General features: G+C 39.5%; 1 protein-coding gene across 1 annotated transcript; it reads right to left on the reverse strand.

Moving 5' to 3' along the window:
• Window positions 1-3,776: 3,776 nt before the first annotated feature.
• LOC135467276 (carbohydrate sulfotransferase 15-like) lies at window positions 3,777-17,985 on the reverse strand. The gene is made up of 7 exons (XM_064745043.1): window positions 17,878-17,985; window positions 16,068-16,311; window positions 14,250-14,357; window positions 13,419-13,578; window positions 12,043-12,196; window positions 11,271-11,418; window positions 3,777-4,225 (listed from the first exon to the last, which is right to left on the reverse strand). The coding sequence occupies exons 1-7, from the start codon at window positions 17,983-17,985 to the stop codon at window positions 4,044-4,046; spliced, it is 1,104 nt and encodes a 367-aa protein (XP_064601113.1). The 3' UTR covers window positions 3,777-4,043.
• Between the last annotated feature and the right edge of the window lie 1,765 nt (window positions 17,986-19,750).

Raw genomic sequence — 19,750 nt, forward strand, 5'->3', positions numbered from 1 at the left:
AAATTCGTGAGTAACTTGCCAATGGTTGGTGGTTTCCTCCACCTATAAAGTGATGTTTAGTTCTTAAGTATGACGCTAAACAACAATGAAATAGATTTATTCTCTTCTGTAGGATGTCAACATGAGGGATTGTCAGGATTCAGATGTCCTGAATGTCAACATGAGGGATTGTTAGACTTCAGGTGTCCTGAATGTCAACATGAAGGATTGTCAGATTTCAGGTGTCCTGAATGCCAACATGAGGGATTGTCAGTCTTCAGGTGTCCTGAATATTAACATGCTCGGTTGTCAGACTTCAGATGTCCTGAATGTCCACATGAGGGATTGTCAGACTTCAGATGTCCTGAATGTCAGCATGCTGGATTGTCAGACTTCACAAGCTCTGTATGTTAACATGAGGGAAAATGCGGGATTGTCAGACTTAGGTGTTCTGAATGTCAACATGCGGGATTGTCAGATGTAGGTGTCCTAAATGTCAACATGCTGGATTGTTTCACTTCAGATGTCCTCAATGGGGGGAGGAGGACTGATATGGGGGGTTGTCAGACTTCAGGTGTCTTGAATGTCAACATGAGGAATTGTCAGACTTCAGGTGTCCTGAATGTCAACATGCTGGATTGTCAGACTTCAGGTGTCCTGAATGTCAACATGCTGGATTTTAAGATTTCGCAAGCTCTGGATGTCAACATGAGGGATTGTCAGACTTCAGATGTCCTGAATGTCAACATGCTGGATTGTCAGACTTCAGGTGTCCTGAATGTCAACATGCTGGATTTTAAGATTTCGCAAGCTCTGAATGTCAACATGCGAGGTTGTCAGACTTCAGGTGTCCTGAATATCAACGTGTGGGGGTTGTCAGACTTCAAGTGCCCTGAATGCCAACATGTGCTTCAGATGTCTTGAATGTCAATGTCTGAATGTCTGTATGCCTGAATACAACGTTACACACCAAATAAACAAATAAATAAATATTTTAACGTTTAAACTTCCATGCATTTCATTTCTAATTAATAATCACCTACCCGTAATCACGTCAGATTGATCTAGTTTCGCAAAAACAAATTCATTTCAATTCTTCGGTTTTAATCAAATGAAACTAGGTGCTGACCTCCTGTTTTTAGGAATGCAGGCATATGAAGGTAGGTTCAGAAAAGTGAACTATCACAAAGATGAGAGAGAAAATTTGTCGACAAAGTTCAAAATTGCGTGATAGTTTTTTTTAAGGTCATGACACGAACAGCTTTTATCTGCTTTTGCGCCTGAACTCGTCATTTATGCATAACCTACAGCTGTCTCCACAATATTGATCTCAAGTGTAGTCTGTTAACATAACGTATATTGAAAACGGATATACAGAGTCCAGATAATCATAGAGAGGGTTTGCCTTAGGTTGGTGAAGTAAGCACAGCATTCCAACCACAAAGACAGGTCTTTATACTTCAAGATGCAGCTGCCGAAGCTGTAGACATGAATCTGATGTTTCTGTTAACATTTGATGCGCATGCATCATGCATACTGCTTCGCACAGGCCGTAAAAGTCAAGGTTGTCTCGTACATGTTGGCAGTGATGCAAATCGAACGTAAAGAGTGGCACATGTGGTGCAAAGCGTACGCTGGGAATATTTATCAGTTTTTCTTTGGGGACTAAATTGGTGATTGTCACCACGAGTGTAAATCTTGCTTGTTTGGTAAACTTTAAAGTAATAGAAAGCTAACATATGAAGTAAGGTTCATCATTCAAAAAAACTATGTGTAAAAATACTTTCATTTATTTTTCCAGATTTTTTTGAAGAGTGTTGAAAGGCACTCAAATATTTGAATACTATGGTGAGTTTTAATAGCTATTCTGGCGGTATCTAGGAACTCTGACGTCACATCACCTTTTGGGAACATTATTTCAGTAATGTTTTATTCATGGGTAAAAAGAGTCATTCCAAATCTAAGTGTCGTGACTAGAGTTGAAAAAACTTTCTGTGACGTCAGAGTTCCCAAACCCTGATAACATGGTCAATAAAGCCCACCTTAGAATCAAATGTTTGAACACCTTTAAGCCTTTGCACAAAATTCCACTGTATCGGATAATAAATGTCTTCGTTTAATTGACATATCAGGGGTTTTCATTTTAATAAGCCTTAAAAACTGATAGCACACATATCTTTATATTTTATTGTACGTTTACAAGAGAATTCCTAGGATGGATATATATTTTGCCGTTTGACCAGTGCCCAGTTGCAACATCATGTAAACACAATAGCCACTGAAGAGTTCTTCGGTGTGAAAGAAAGCCTAAATAATTAATGATTGCTAGGTATTCAAACTAGATATTTTCACTGACTAAGACATATAATTCATTTGATAAGTGTTCAGATTTAATTACAAAGAAATTACAAAGATTATAACCTGTTTAATCAGTGTATGACCGGAAGGGTTTCTGAGAAACGTAATAATGACTTTAAATCCACCAATCTACGTCGTCAGTTTTAGTGTTTTCATCTCGGTCAGGAGGTAGGTCTGTCAGGTACCTGGCCAGGTTTAGGGGTTTCATCCCGGTCAGGAGGTAAGTCTGTCAAGTACCGGCGAGGTACAGTGTTTTCATCCCGGTCAGGAAGTACGTATGTCAGGTACCCGGAGAGGTATAGTTGTTTCATCTCGGTCAGGAGGCACTTCTGCCAGGTACACCGTGAGGTATGGTGGTTTCATCCCAGTCAGGAAGTCAGGCACCCGGTGTGGTTTCATCTCGGTCGGGAGATACTTCTTTCATGTACCCACCAAAGTATAGTGATTTCATCTCGGTCATCAGGTACACCTGTCCTGTACCGGCGAGGTATGGTGGTTTCATCTCGGTCAAGAGGTACATCTGTCCGGTACTCAGCACGGTACAATGGTCAGGAAGTACGAGACAAAGTATAGAGGTACTTCGGCCATGTACTCTGCAAGGTACAGTGGTTTTATCTCGGTCAGGAGGCACTTGAAGGTTACACCCGGCAAGGTATACTGGTTTCGTGTCGGCCAGGTACCATATAGTGGTTTCTTTGATCCATAAAGGTGTCGACAATGGGGGCCTCCGTGGCCGACCGAGGTGGTTAGCGTGAGTTTCCCCCGGACTCACGCTTTCCTCCCTTCATAACGCTGGCCGACGCGGTATAAGTGATATATTCTTATCGAAATATTTCATTTTCACAGAATGGACCTTGAACTGTATTAAACAAGTATTTGGATGTGACAACATGGATACCCTATTGGTTCCAAAAGACTGCTGTAGAATGCGATACTCTTTCATCTGATATATACTTAATTATAGTGTTTGGTTTTCCTTTAAGTATTCGGAAGTGCGCGATTTAAAGAAAGCAACAGATAAGCGTTGTGGTCTCTAAGCGGGCATTATCATAGTGGGATACAGGTGAGAACTGACACTAAACATGGACGAACCTGGCAATGATCAACTGAAAGTGTGGCATATTTGGCGTATATTCAATATATTAGATCGTTGAATTAAAATGGACCAACTATGAGTTGATCTGGTTGGGTCTTTAAATATGGACATTTGTCATGTACCGGTACATGACCAACTATAAGTTGATTTTTTGGGTCTTTAAATAAGGACATTTGTCATGTAAACGCACCTGGGGAAGTATTCCGGTGCATGCATAATTTACTCTGGTTTCCTCAACTCATAATCCCGACAGAAATCTTATATATTTGCGTAAATTCTTGAATACGCTTTTAAACATCAGTCAAATGAATAAATAAAAATAAACAATTTGGCAGTGGATTGAGACTTGCTTATATTAGACCGTGAGAATAAGAAACAGAAGATAAAAAATAACACAAAAACATGCACAGACAATAGTACCAAGATCAAGTCAACCCTCTGCCATTCACCTGTAAACAACTTTGTGAAAATTAGTATTCTGCCGAATCCTGAAATTCTTCCACATAGTAAAACTTGGTTAATTCCCCTGTTCTATGCTGAAATGCGAGTTCAAAGGAAGGTTAAAGATATAAAATTGTGGTATACAGCAATTCACCGTTGAAATTTATCTTCACCACAAGAAACGATTGTCATTTAAAAGTTTGGCAAGTCTTTTGTTCCATGGTGAGTAAAACTTCTCCAGCAAGGCCCTTGTTTCTGGTAGCATTTCGCCGAGATTCCTGTTCTTCTTGGATCGCCTATTGGCATGTGGTTGCTTTGCAATGTTGTGTAGTTTTGACTCCTCTGGGATAACTGTAACAATGAGGAAAGGTGTTGACTAAGTTTCATGTCATAATATACTATCGCCTGAAACATAAAATTAACAAATAAGTAGCATTAATAACGTAGGTAGATTTGTGTAGTGCTTTAGAATATGAGATCCAGCTGAACTGTTGGTGGCGGACGAGCGGACAGATCATACTTCAGACTAATATTCAACAAAGACGCGTGATGGTAAAGTACGTTAACATTTAGGCCCGATGTGGCCATTGGCGTTTTCTTACTTTCGACCTTACAAGGGCAAAGGTTGAAAACGTGAATGGGCTAGGTCGAAATCTTGGAATTGCAAAATCCAGATAAGACAGGGCGAAAACCCAAATGCACAAATTTGGTACAGGCGTTATTATACACTGTTGGGTCAGTAAACTTTGACAGTTGCCGAATAGTTTACTTCATTGAAAACTTAACGTTTCTGATTGTAGAACCACTTAAATCGCTTTACAATATTCAGATCATGTCAACAGAAACAGTTGTGTTTCTTATTCCTCGTAATCAAGATATCTTGTAATTCTCTCTTTGCTGTGGTCAGTAGTAACACAATGTCATAAGCATACAAAAAGGCCTACAGCTTCAGGTATAACTTACATTAATGCGGGTACAGTTCTTCGCATTTAAAATGTTTACATGTCACTAAGAAATACAGAAAACAATAAGAGGTAGTGGTTGGTTGGAGGGGGTACAACTGATATTCTAGCACCTTTTGAACACCGATTTCACCCAGTCACCTAGAACATATCTTGCGTCTTTCCAACACCATTATTGGTTGACGGCTGATATACGAATATCTGTTTCGACTCATAGATTCAGTTGGGCACTGTTTACACATAAGACATAATCCGATCGGTGGTTATGGGTTTGTACACATGATTTGATTTCACTGTTCATAGCCACGATCACATTAGCTGACTTTCCTTCTATATCATCTTTATTGGATTTGGACTATACACCGGTTGTTGATAATGGCTGTAAGAATTTGACTAATACAACGTAAAAGAATGACTGGGCTATAATTGCTTTGGTCCCTTCGGTTGACTACCATTTCGGTTGAAAAATTTTTAAGTCATATGCCGAAGATATCAGATATAATATCTATCCAGTCACATTATACTGACATCGTGATAACCGATCTTGATTCCTTGCTCTAAGGACGAGTGCAAACATTTTGCTTGTAGATTGGCTTAGTTATCCCAAAACACCAGATCCTCTGGGAGGACAATGGAATAATGCAGGTATATTTCCTTCATGCATGGAAAAGTGGACTTAATACATTCGTTGGTGCCACTTGACTTGTTATTTTCGAGTTTTTCTGTACCCATCATTATAGTAATTTGCTGTTTCAGTGAAGACCGGAAATCTGAACAGCAGAAACCGGGAGGCGAAAAAGGCATAGTGACGGTCTTTCGCCTTTTCAGGCAAAAGAGAGAAGTTAAATTGGCATTTTATACTTGAAAAAAAGGTCGAAACTCGAAAGTACCAAGCTTTACCAACTTCGCACTTGCTGCTTTTCGCCTCGTGTTTTCGGCCTTCGCCCTTTCGTGTTTTCGCCTTTTTGGTCTTATATTTGTAAGTTCGAAACCATGGAAGGCGAACACGGCCAAAAATACATCTCCCAAATGAAATTACCATGTCCCAAAGCAAACAAGCAACACAAATGAAAATGAAGCATCTCCCGAATGGAAGAAGCATCTTCCAAACCAAATGAGCATCTCCCAAACCAAACAAGCATCTCCCAAACCGAATAAGCATCTGCAGGCAAACCAAATAAGCATCTCCCAAACTGAACAAACATCTCCCAAACCAAACAAACATCTCCCAAACCGAATAAGCATCTCCCAAACCGAATAAGCATCTCCCAAACCAAACAAGCATCTCCCAAACCGAATAAGCATCTGCAGGCAAACCAAATAAACATCTCCCAAACCAAACAAACATCTCCAAAAACGAAAAAGCATCTCAGAAACCGAATAAGCATCTCCCAAACCGAATAAGCATCTCCCAAACCGAATAAGCATCTGCAGGCAAACCAAATAAACATCTCCCAAACCAAACAAACATCTCCAAAAACGAAAAAGCATCTCAGAAACCGAATAAGCATCTCCCAAACCGAATAGGCATCTTCCAAACCTTTGATTCTCCGAGCACAGGAGGTAATTCGGCAAGATTTAGGACACGATAGTGTGCAAACACCTATCGTGTCGGCACATGGAAAACGTATACGCTTTAACGCATCATTTGGAAGCGTCTCCATTTCGGCCCTAAATTCAGTCAGCTAACCTTGGTGGAGAGTTAAGGCGTTCATTGGGTGTTTCCCATGGACCAGCCGTCAATAAAGAAGCCGCCAACAAAAAAATGGCGTCTGTTCGTCTTTCACACCTTTGCGGGTAACAGGACTAAATCCCGGATAACAACCCTGGGTTGAACCTGTAAATCGGTTCTGTAAATGTAACAGCCCTTTCTCGGTTGGCGCCACAACATCAGTTCAAGTCAGAGAACAAGCCCGCTGTCAACCGAAAGTTGACAATAGTTTACAAAGTTTACAAAGAAAGGTCCGGATAAAGTAAACGAAGCAATTTTTGCCAGTAAACAGAGGGAGTTTTTTGAGTATTTAAACAGGGGAGATAATTAACAGGACTGGGTAAATGAGTTCAGTAATCAAACATTGTCATCTTCAGCAGATGCTCTTGGGAAGTAATGTATACCGAAATGTCTTTAATTATAAATATGGCACTATCATTAAACTGCGTAAAAGCAGCTGACTCAATTAATTAAATTCAAATGTTTGCTTGTCCATACCATTTTAATTTTAACAGGAGTTCTACAATGGGTTGGGGCATGAGATATGGTTCGGTTCTTTCTACATTTTATTTGTGATAGCTGTATACCATTAGATCTGACTCATAGCGAAGGATTGTTTTTTTTTATTGTTTTTCATTTATATATGTTTTTATACTGATACTGACATACTGATAACACTAATGTTGGTCTTATTTATTTTTAACAGTTAGCGGAGATGATGTATTACATCGTTCAGTATAGCTAGCCTTGGATTCCCCCTTCGACATGACAATAATAAAACTGTGCGTGGTGATCTATAATATGCAGACATAGACAAACAAACTAATGTTATTATAAAGTATACTTATCAAAACTGATATCAAATTGTACAATGCAATCCTGGGTCGAGTCACACCTAAGACCTTAAAAGAGAAAGTTGTAATGTCCTCGCTTGGTGCTCAGCATTAATGCGATAGTGCAACGACTGGTTGACCCGTATCAGCATAATGGCTCGGGCGGGGCAGATTACTTCCCTTTGGTGAGTCGTCTCAGTGAAGCAACACTAGATAAAAGAGCGGTGGAAATCCGCCCTGCAACAAGGATGCACATTACGTGCACTCTAAAAAGCCAGTTTATGATGGCCTCCTCTCCGGCCGTACGTAGGAAGGTCTGACGGCAACCTGCGGATGGTCGGGGGTTTCCGCAGGGCTATGTCAGGTTTCCTCCCACCGTAATACTGGTCGCGGTCGTATAAGTGAAATATTCTTGGGTACGGGGTAAAACACCAATCAAATAAATAAATAAATCGCGTATATAAACCGGGATATATATAGAAGAAGTTTTTATTAAAAAGGAAAAGATCATTAGGAGGCAACAGACATACATGCGCCTATCAGACTGTCCCTGCCTCAGTATGCAATTGTGTCCAATTCTTTGTACTGTTGATGTCGATTGGTACTTCTGAATTCCAAACAATATTATGGGAGCACTGTTACCCAGGCCACGTGTTTATAGTGTGTGCGCTGTAAATTCGTAGTCAGTGGTGTATACTGTCTTTGATTTCATTAAAACCTCAGATACGCCACAACAATTTACTTACTAGATTGTATTTTTTGCCTCTATGCAAGTATAGGTTAGCTCACGAATGACGAGGACTGCACAACACTGCATTGAGGCGAAGCCGAGAGAAAAGAATACGGTATGTGTTAAAATACAACACTACCGTTTGGATGCATACTAAACATCTAACCCCTAACTTATCAAATTGTACTGATTTAAATTCTACTGAAAAAAATGTTCATCAGGCGAAGAGCGTTCACCAACAAACTATCCGTGTGCTTGGTGGAGGGGTCGCTCATTATACAAAAAAGCATGCAACATCTATCATTGTTGAAGAACGAGAGAGTGATGCTCGTTCCACGAAAGTTGCTTCTTCCACTTAGCCTTCTTCAGCAGATGCTTATTTGGTTTAAGGAATGCTTGTTTGTCACACCTTTGTTCGGTTTGGGAGATGCTTGTTTGGTTTGAGGGGTGAGTGAGTGCTTGGGTTTTAACGTCGTACTTTGAACAATTTTTCGTTGTATGACGTAATGTGCATCCTTGTTGCTGGATGGATTTCCACCGCTCTTTTATCTAGTTTTGCTTCACTGAGACGATTTACCGAAGGCAAGTAAGGCGCACCGCTCGATTATACTGATACGGATCAACCAGTCATTGCACTATCGCCTTAATGTTGAACGCCAAGCGAGGACGTTACAACTTCCTCATTTAAGGTCTTAGGTGGGATCTGACCCAGGATTGACCCTTGATCTACCGCCCACGAAGCTGACGCTCTACCAACTGAGCTATCGGGGCCGGTTTGTTTGGTTTGAGTAATACCTATTCGGTTTGGGTGATGCTTGTTTGGTTTGTGAAATGTTTGTTTGGTTTCGGAGATGCTCATTTAATTGGGAAATGTATTTTTGGTATTCGCCTTCCATACGAAACTAAGAAAACGCGAAAGGCCGCATCCGACTTCAGTACGTTAAATTGTTTTCTAGCTATATAATTGAGTTTTTGGGTCTCCGCACCTACAACACTGGTGCAGGTTAGCCTTCATGTATGCATGCTACAATCGTCGGATGAGTTTCGGCAGCTGTTGTTGTAACTGATAGGAGGTCTCATACTTACAGTCTTTTCCGCACAGTTACATAACTGAGGAAAATTTATGACACCATTCATCCCATACACTCTTAAATTATGAGTGTCAATGTCCTTCGATTTTCTTTATAATTTAGATTCGCAATATATTGCACAAAGCCTTATGAAATAAATCGCCTTTAAAGTACGGGTGTCCTTGAATGATAGAAATGTTGTTCAAATTCTGGATACAAGTCTAGGCGTTGGAGTAAAGTAATGTTTCGTAAATTTTTTTAGGGTTGCTGGAACCATAAGTCAGAAGTTGTGTGGTGATTCTCCTAAGGAGTGCAATAAACATACAGGTAGACAGATTGAGGATGGCACGAGGTATACTACGCTCAAAAGCATTGGCCCCCGATTTCAAAAGTATTTTTTTTAAAGCGGAGGTAGAGGGATAAAAAACATCTAACGTCAGAGATTTATCTTGAAAGAATGAAGCCAAGAATGTACTTAAAGTATAAACGAGGTTCAAAGGCTTCTGTGAGTCACTAGGGATCATTGTCAAAGACAGACTTTTTGCATCTTTACTTCACAGAGAATTGTATCGAAACAAACAGTTTATTGAGGTCAATTTTCTCTTGATTTAGATTTGCTTCTGTTTGATCTCAGCATATTTTGTTATATAACTGACTCTATAAAAAAAAACATCTGTTTTTGGATTTATTTATTATCTTGGGTTGGTTTTGATTTACTTCTGTTTTCAAATACTTAGGTCTCCATTTGGCTTATTTAATTAAATATTTTCTTATGTTGATATATAGATTTAAATAACAAGTAAAATATCAAGCCAGATGGGAACGCCCGGCCTATTAGCCCATTAGGTGGGAGATTTATAATTCACTTAAGAAAAATATTGACTGAGATCTTTTGACCACCATACGAGCCTATGCGACGCACGAAGGCTAGTTTAGGCTTAGTCTCATCATTGGTGTCCTCGCATGGAACTATTTAATCAGCATTCATCCATAAAATTGTTTCGGTGTTGGTTAGAATCATGATGTGCATACTTCAGATAAAAAAATGCATGCGTATGAAGTATTACTAGAATTAAAGGCTGAGACAGAGTTTTTTTTTACATTAGTTCCTGCCTCACCACTGTGACCCCACTGGCTGCTAATGGTTGTAGTGATGCGCATGCACTGTAAGTAGTATGTTCGTTTTGATTTTAGGAAAACTGAACAATTTTGGCAACTATAACTGCTATAATAGTGACGCCATTCTATCAGAATGTTATGTTAGACGTTTAGAGTGAAACAATACCATTATAAAACTGGAGCATTGTTACAGCTTCATGATGTATAGCTCGAACTATTAAAGCGGTAGCTCGCTGAGACTCATAGACCCTTGACCATTGAGGCCACGTGCTCAAATCCAGCTCGCAAGGCTAAATTCGACAGCGGATTTAAGTCAGGGAGCTGTTAGGTCAGGAAGCTTGTTAGGTCAGGGAGCTTGTTAGGTCAGGGAGCTTGTTAGATCAGGGAGCTTGTTAGGTCAGGGAGCTTGTTAGGTCAGGGAGCTGTTAGGTCAGGAAGTTTGTTAGGTCAGGGAGCTTGTTAGGTCAGGGAGCTTGTTAGGTCAGGAAGCTTGTTAGGTCAGGAAGCTTGTTAGGTCAGGAAGCTTGTTAGGTCAGGGAGCTGGTTAGATCAGGGAGCTTGTTAGGTCAGGGAGCTTGTTAGGTCAGGGAGCTTGTTAGGTCAGGGAGCTTGTTAGGTCAGGGAGCTGTTAGGTCAGGGAGCTTGTTAGGTCAGGGAGCTGTTAGGTCAGGAAGCTTGTTAGGCCAGGGAGCTTGTTAGGTCAGGAAGCTTGTTAGGTCAGGGAGCTTGTTAGGTCAGGGAGCTTGTTAGGTCAGGGAGCTTGTTAGGTCAGGGAGCTTGTTAGGTCAGGGAGCTTGTTAGGTCAGGGAGCTTGATAGGTCAGGGAGCTTGTTAGGTAGCTGGCGAAGAGCCATTATTTTGTCAGAGCGCTCCGATATCGCCGACTAATATCTGATCGCCATCAACACACCAGTTAAAAATTGTTGAGTAAGTTGTTAAACACGAATTGCATACATGAATAAAATACATACCGAGGTCCAAAAAACTGAAAACATTGAGGATGGACTTTGTCACATTAGCGCCATAGTCTTCAGACTGAAGAAACAGGAACTGGTCACGAGGGTAAAGCTGAAACCAGTCTTCAATATATACGGAATATACACCTATATACAGACGAACCTAAAACACAAAAACCACACAGATTATTCGTATTATTGTCTTTACTGCAAAGCTGCAGGACAGAACAATGTTTAGGTGTCATATAGGAAAGGAAGATATATAACTTCCAGAAAATCTTGTAGAATTTTCCAATGCGCACAAATTAAGTCATTCTGAGTGCATTTACGGAGAAAAAATATCAGCTTGAAATTATGTAAAAAGTTATGTTTTTTTATGACAAAACAAGAAACAGCACGATCGAAAACAATCTAATTATATCTTTTTTACACTGTTTTACACCCTGGTTAAGAATATTTCGTTTATACGACGTCGACAAGCATTGTGCTGATAGGAAACTGGGCAGAGATCCCTTCATTCGTATGACCGGAGAGGAGGCCATCATGAGCTGAACTCACGTCGAAACGAAAGGCTCGTGTGCCACACTAGCACGGTCCTTTCTTGAACACGGGGGACAATATGAGTTTTACTTTATAATGTATATCTCACTTTATTTCATTAGTTTCAAATATACAAAGCTAGGAATTTCTTACTCTGGACACACTGAATTAGCAATAAACCGTTTTTGTCCACGCAGTGTTTTGCTATGCAATTTGGTATGGTACATCACCAGTTAACAGTTTTTACCTCTAGCCCGCCGACAATCTGACTGTCATAAACACAGGCCCGTGTGGTTCTTGTCTTAAAACAGCTTTCGAGCTTAGCTATACTCCGAATCACCTTTTGGTGAAAGTTAGAAGCGCCGAGGTTGGTTTGGAAAAACAAATAATCTGAATACAACCTGAAGAAACAGAAAAAGAGGCGATGCGTTGAGTACAACACAGATGGCCAAACAGATTTACACGTGTGATGTTTACACATTAAATTCAGATTGAACAATTTCACAAAGTATCCCATTTAAAAACACTCAGAGTGGTAACAAATGTGCTATTTCCTATAATTTCATAACATAAAAATAATTGTATCTGGGAACGACATCTTTTAGGTGCTTACTTTTGAACTGGTTTATACCTTTGTATGCACTTATCCCTCGTGATGAATACGTTCCTAGATGGACTTAAACATCAAACTGAATAAGTATTCCGTCGTGATTACGACGTTCCTAGATGGACTTAAACATCAAGCTCAATATGTATTCCATCAAGGTGACGACATTCCTAGATGGACTTAAACATCAAGCTGAATAAGTATTCCCTCATGATGACGACGTTTCTAGTTATTATTTATTATTTATTTATTTATTTGTTTGGTGTTTTACGCCGTACTCAAGAATATTTCATTTATACAACGGCGGCCAGTATTATGGTGGGAGGAAACCGGGCAGAGCCCGGAGGGAACCCACGACTATCCGCCGGTTGCTGGCAGACCTTCCCACATACGGCCGGAGAGGCAGCCGAGCTGGACTTGAACTCACAGCTACTGCATTGGTGAGAGACTCCTGGGTCATTATGCCGCGCTAGTGTGCTAACAAACGGAGCCACGGAGGTCCCCGACGACGTTCCTAGATGGACTTAAACATCAAGCTAAATAAGTATTCCCTCATGATGACGACATTCCTAGATGGACTCAAACATCAAGCTGAATAAGTATTCCCTCATGATGACGACGTCACTAGATGGACTTAAACATCAAGCTGAATAAGTATTCCTCATGATGACTACGTTCCCAGATGGGCTTGAACATCAAGCTAAATAAGTATTCCCTCATGATGACGACATTCCTAGATGGACTCAAGCATCAAGCTGAATAAGTATTCCCTCATGATGACGACATTCCTAGATGGACTCAAACATCAAGCTGAATAAGCATTCCCTCATGATGACTACGTTCCTAGATGGACTTTGTCTGAAGGGCTAGTCATGATGACTACATCTGTAGATGGACTTTGTTCATAGTACTTTGTATGAAAGGTTCCTTAGGATGACTGTAATCCTGGACGACCCTGTGCTTGTGTGTAAGGTGCTTGATTATGAGAATGGTGTAAGGTGGCTCTGGACACTTACCTGTCTATAGGGTTCCTCATGATGACTATCATCTTCGCATTCGGCAGTAAATGGTGGATGGAATGAATATTGGTCACTGATGGTTCATCAGATGTCAGGTTGTTTTGTGGTATGTAGCGCCAGTTGCTGTGATCCCACATCGTAGAAGCACTACAATCCACTTCGAACACAAAAGGTACATACAGCATTCTCAAAATCAGCTTTGGAATCTGACAAAATGAAAACTAATAACTTGTATCACTAAAACTCGCTTGCTCAACGTCAAACATTTGCACACCACTGCATCCGTCAATCATTTACTCATCACTGTATCCGTCAATCGTTTACTCATCACTGTATCCTTCAATCGTTTACTCATCACTGTATCCGTCAATCGTTTACTCATCACTGTATCCGTCAAATTATGACAAAATACATCCATCACACGTTTGTGACACTGCTTATGTGTACAACTGTCATGTATTTGTTTGCCCATGCTGTATTTTAGTACCCGCTATACCTACCAGTAATTTGGCCTCGTGCTTCCGTCATAACTGTAGAATAGTTGTTTGACCTTGCTGTATTCTACTACACGCTATACCTAATAGTTGTTAATTTTGGTATCGTTGTTCAGTCACAGCTGTTATTTAGTTGTTTGACCCTGCTGTATTTTAGTACTCGCGATACAACTAGTAATCTGATGTCGTTATCGTGTCACAACGGCCATGTAGTTGTTTGACACTGCTGTATTTTACTACTCGCTATACCTACTAGTAATTTGGTGTCAAGGTTCCGTCACAACTGTTATGTTGTTGTTTGACCCTGCTGTATTTTACTACTCGCTATACCTACTAGTTATCTGGTATCGTGGTTCCGTCACAACTGTAGTGTAGTTGTTTGACCCCGCTATCATCTGAGCTGCTCGTTGAAAACAACGCAGATAAGTTAGCATGCTTGCACCTGCCAGAACAAAAAATTTTCAATTTGAATTTAGTTGCTGGCATATTTTCACTTGTATGTCACTTACATAAACCATGCAAAAGATGTTAATAACAGTATCATGCAAAATCTCGCATGAGACGCAAAATCATGCAAAATCTCGCATGAGATGCAAAATCATGCAAAATCTCGCATGAGATGCAAAATCTCGCATGCTATTGATATCAAAACGTAAACGCTGACTATTTTTTGGAATTGTGTTCCAAAAATTAATTTTCCTCACACTCAGCAATATTTCATTTATGCGCCTGAAACTAATTCAGGATGTGGAGACCTGTTACAGTCAGTGGTTTAGTGAAGACAATCGATATTCTAGGCATGACGTTGAATTTATTTCAGTCGAATACAAATATAGGTAACTAATTTGAAGTGCAACTGTTCATAAAAGTGTGTACATAGATATATAAAGATTAAAAGATTCCCTGGAACTTTCTACATTGTGTTACATTCCATCTGCAGTTTCAAACTTCATGTTATTTTCAAGGGAAATGAGTATGAATGTCCTTAGCGGTCTTTATATGGGATTCATCCCCAAATATTCTTCACAATGGAAGTAAATTCTAAGTCAATACTTGTCTTGAAAGCGGGGACTTCTATATCAACTGATATTTATCGAAAACCCATGGACACACAATCTTCAATTTAGTTCGAATCACGCGCGTCATACTTGAGAAAAAATCCCACATTCCCTTGCCATAAGAATCTGTACAACAGTATACGTAAAATCGAAACAAAATGAGAGATTAATAGAACTTAAATCATGTCTACGCAACAGGGGTTATCCGGAAGGATTAACTGACACATAGATTAGGGCCGCTCACTCATTCATTGATTGAACTAAGGGAACCCTCACAGAAAAAACCTGACGAGAAGGTAATTCCATTTGTTTCAACAAATAACCCCATTAATAACAACATCTTCCCAATCACTGTGAATACCTTTCCCAGTCTAAATAACAGTGACAGGATGAAAGATATTCTAGCCCAATCTAAGGTTATTAATAGCACGCAACAGGCTCCAAGCCTCAAAAAAAATGTAAACTCGCGCTCATTTTTCAGAAAAATCCGTGACTCCATCGGTTTCTAAATGCAATAAACCTAGATGTGGAGCATGTTAGAAGGATCAAGCTTTCAATTTGAGAGAGACGATTCGTTGTTTAATTTAAAATTTGACATGTGCTGCACTGTAAAAAATGATGTATATGCACTTGTATGCATAGGGTGTGGCAGACAATATATTGGCCAAACCTCAGATCTCCCCTCCAGTTTGACATTGCATCGACAACATATTAACAACGAAAAATATTGTCATCTTCCAGTCAGTAAGCACACATGCTCATGCGCATTGTCATTGACTCCTTCGTTTAAGGTCTTTCCATTTAATAAAGCATTAGACGGAAATCAAGCCACCTTAGATGTAAAAGAAATTTTCTTCACAAAAAAATACAACCCATGTCTCAACTGTAGTCACCGGCCCTAATATTGTATCTCATAATATGATGATGTACCACGTGCTTGTATAATTTATGTTGATTAATTTTTTCAAACAAGTTCATTTTTTAGTCATTGTATATATTACTCATTGGATATGTACAAATATTGTGTCACAAATTATCCGCAGGGTCATCCGTTCGATATGTGCTGGAAGACATAATTTGACCTTGAAGTGTACCTTTCTTGTGTCTCATCTTGCACCACCAATGGGGTTCTTTAGAACACGGTGGCTGTATCTGGGGATGCAGCGCTAGTCGACGGTACAGGTCCGTGGTACCACACTTAGGGAAGCCGGCTACGAAGAAATAGGGCAAGCAGCGGATCTCTCCTTTGAAGTTTCCGTCCACCTTATCATATCTGAACCTCGACACTCTTTCAATCCAACATGGGTTTTTAAAGTTTGGAAGAAAGGCAACAGGAGGCTGTGAACAGATAATGCATGTGGAATATTTTGAATAACCGCTTGTCTTGTTTTTTGTTGTCAGGATACTGACATCTTTCAGATCATTCACTCTTTGCTAATATCCAGTGATGTATAAACTAGGTATAAAAGCAGTGGTAAATACAAATGAATGATCTTACTGACTTGCATGACATGAATGGCGAGTCTGATAAGCAGCGCAAAAATAAAATATGTTTACTTGTTCTTGACGTTACGCTCTAAGAATTATTTTACATATGATGGTTGTCAGTTTTATAGACGGAGGAAATCGGAGTGGTAAGGATAAACCACCGATCTTACGCAAGATACTGACGAACATTCCCACGTGTGACACAAATGCACGCTAAAAAAAGTCACCGTCCAATGATAGGACTGAACCAGTATTTAACACAGAAATGATGAACTTAGGCAACGATTCAACCAAATTTCTTCAGTGTTTAGTGTTTGCCCATTTCACCCCCTATAAGCAATACGGAGATATGGATATGACAAAAAAAGGGTTTATTTGATTCATGTTTTACGCAATATTAGTCTTTCTCACTTTTTCATTGATCATGGTTGGGTTTACTGTGAAAGAATCGGGACGAACTCCCTGCGAACTTTTTCACAAACTTTCCGTAGCCGTGTTATTTCTGTTTGTCAACTGAGAGACATTTAGCCAACTATCGTAATTAGGCCGTACTCCAGAATATTTCACTTATACGACGGCGGCCTTCAAATTATTTGACAGCGATGCTGGTGATGTTGTTGTTAAAAAGTTAAAAGTAGTTAAAATATTTTAAATAAATACGCCTTAAGTCCATAAGAACTATATTTTAAGTTATTTTCGAATTTTAACTAATTTAATTGCTGGCTTTAAAAAGCTAGGTTTTACTGTTTGTTCTGATTTTAGATTTTATCATTGTCATCTCAAAGACAAATATAACCTTCTTATAACTTATCCCCACCACGATACAGCTAAACTACTGTCAATGTGGAGTTAAACTTGAATGATTCATTCAATCATTCATTCATTCATTCAATAGTAACCCTATCAAAAATATTGATTTCAGTTCTCAGCTCATTTACATATATTTTTCAAAGCAAACAAATGCAATCTTTCCTGTCAAACGATTTCAAACCAAATAAATGCATTCTTTCCTTCCAAACGCCTGAACTTAAATACATCATGCAAAATATAGGACATGCCATTATATCAATTGCACAAATTACGTAAAAGTCGCTCTGAATGTTTTCAAAGCAAACAAATGCAATCTTTCCTTTCAAACGATTTCAAACCAAACAAATGCATTTTTTCCTTTCGAAAACCTAAACTTAAAAATATCATGCAATAAATAGAGTGTGCCATTATATCAATTACACAAATTACATAAAATTCGCTCTGAACTCTGAACAAACAAAAAATTAATGTTTCATACATTTAATACAATAAGTTTTTTAATACTCTCTGCAAATAAATAACAAATAAATACATACATAAATAAATACACATATAAATGAGTAAATGAATAAATAAATAAATAAATTTAACCAATCTTGAGCGTACCTTTGCTAGAATGTCGGTAAAGCCTCGTCGGGGAATATCAACAAATGTTTCTTTGTATGTCTTTTCCGTGTGCACCAAATAGGGTTTGATTTTAGTGTCGTAGGTCATATTTACATCTGAATTCCTCACAAACTGTTCCGCTGAAGATCCTGATACTTGATGATCGTCATCAAACGAACGTCCAAGAGTGGAGTTAGAATTATTTCTCACAAAGCTGTGCTTCCACCCATTTGAGATTTTATCACTAAGCTTAGGGATCTGTTCTGGAATCGTCAAGTTTAAACCAAGGATTGCGATGACCTGAATGAACACTAATAACAAGAGAAATCCAAACATAAACAGCCAAAATTTCCTTTTACACATGGTTTCTGCTAGAAAGTCTCGGGTCTTATCTCCTCCAACATACATAACCTCTCCACACGGAAACTCTATTGGGGTAAATTAAAACATAATTTGGGCAAAAACAAACGCAGAGTTTACGTGCTTTTTGTTTTAACTGTTCTAACTGTTTAACGTCTCTCAGTGCCAGTTCCCGTTAACACCAGTTTGTCAGTGACCACCTCGTCCTCACGAGCGAAGTGCCATCCTGACGTCTTCGTTCGTCACCTGAAACAGATTAGTGTATGTTGGAATGATCAAAATATCACAACTGTGTGTTCATATTTTCATGCTTTAACATGTATGTGTGTTTTAACACGATGTACCATGTGTACAAAAATTGGTTTCTCAAGACTCACCCAATATCTGCATGGCAGCCTGTTTGTGACCAAGACTAGCCCAATGCCTTCATGGCAGATTGTCTGGCTCAATACTGGCCCAGTGTCTGCATGAGAGATTGTCTGGCTCAGTACTGGTCCAGTACCTGCATGGCAAATTGTCCGGCTCAATCCTGGCCAAGTACCTGCATGACACATTGTCTGACTCAATACTGGCCCGGTGCCTGCATGACAGATTGCGTGGCTCAATACTGGCCAAGTACCTGCATGACAGATTGTCTGACTCAATACAGGCCCAGTGCCTGCATGACAGATTGTCCGGCTCAATACTGGCCAAGTGCCTGCATGACAGATTTTCTGGCTCAATACTGGCCCAATACCTGGATGGTGGATTGTCTGAGCAGTGCAGATTGTCTGGCTCAATAGTGGCCCAGTGCCTATATGACAGATTGTTTGTGATCAAGACTAGCACATTGCCTGCATGGCAGATTGTCTTGCTTAATACTGGCCCAGTGACAATATGGCAGATTGTCTGACTCAAAACTGGCCCAGTACCAGCACTGCAGATTTTACTGCAGAGTCAAGACAGTTATGGGTGTAATCTGCCATTGCCTACATAACAGATTGTCTGAGGCATTGCTTGCATGTAGAAATGTCTGAGTAGGACTGTGTGCTTGAGAACTGACTCCTTGTCTGCATGGCGAATTGGTTTGGCTGAGGACTTCATTTTCTGCATGGTGCATTGTCTTACAGAACACTGATTATCGGATTTTAGAACTCATTGTCAAAAAAGAAAAAAAGAAAAAGATAAGCTGGCAATAAACGATATAAATAAACGAAGTACTGTACTAAATTTTTAATTCTTCTGGAATAATCCCATGTGTAAATTCACACCCGATTAGTGTTTTTATATAAGACTACATGCAATCCTTACCCAGCTGCTCCCAGGCAATAACAAAAGATAAAAATTAATCGATGTTAAAATAAATGTTGACCTTAGCTAGGTACACGAACATGGTTTTAAATCCCTATGTAACAGCATGTTAGTAAAAAAAGGTGCTGACGCAGCTGCGAATACTGAAGGCTGTACATGTATATAGTATGATGATGGTATTTGTTTAGTTCACAATAATACACGATGTTTCATTGTCACGTTT

This window comes from Liolophura sinensis, chromosome 6 (genome assembly GCF_032854445.1).
Source record: "Liolophura sinensis isolate JHLJ2023 chromosome 6, CUHK_Ljap_v2, whole genome shotgun sequence".
In the NCBI taxonomy this organism is placed as follows: domain Eukaryota; kingdom Metazoa; phylum Mollusca; class Polyplacophora; order Chitonida; family Chitonidae; genus Liolophura; species Liolophura sinensis.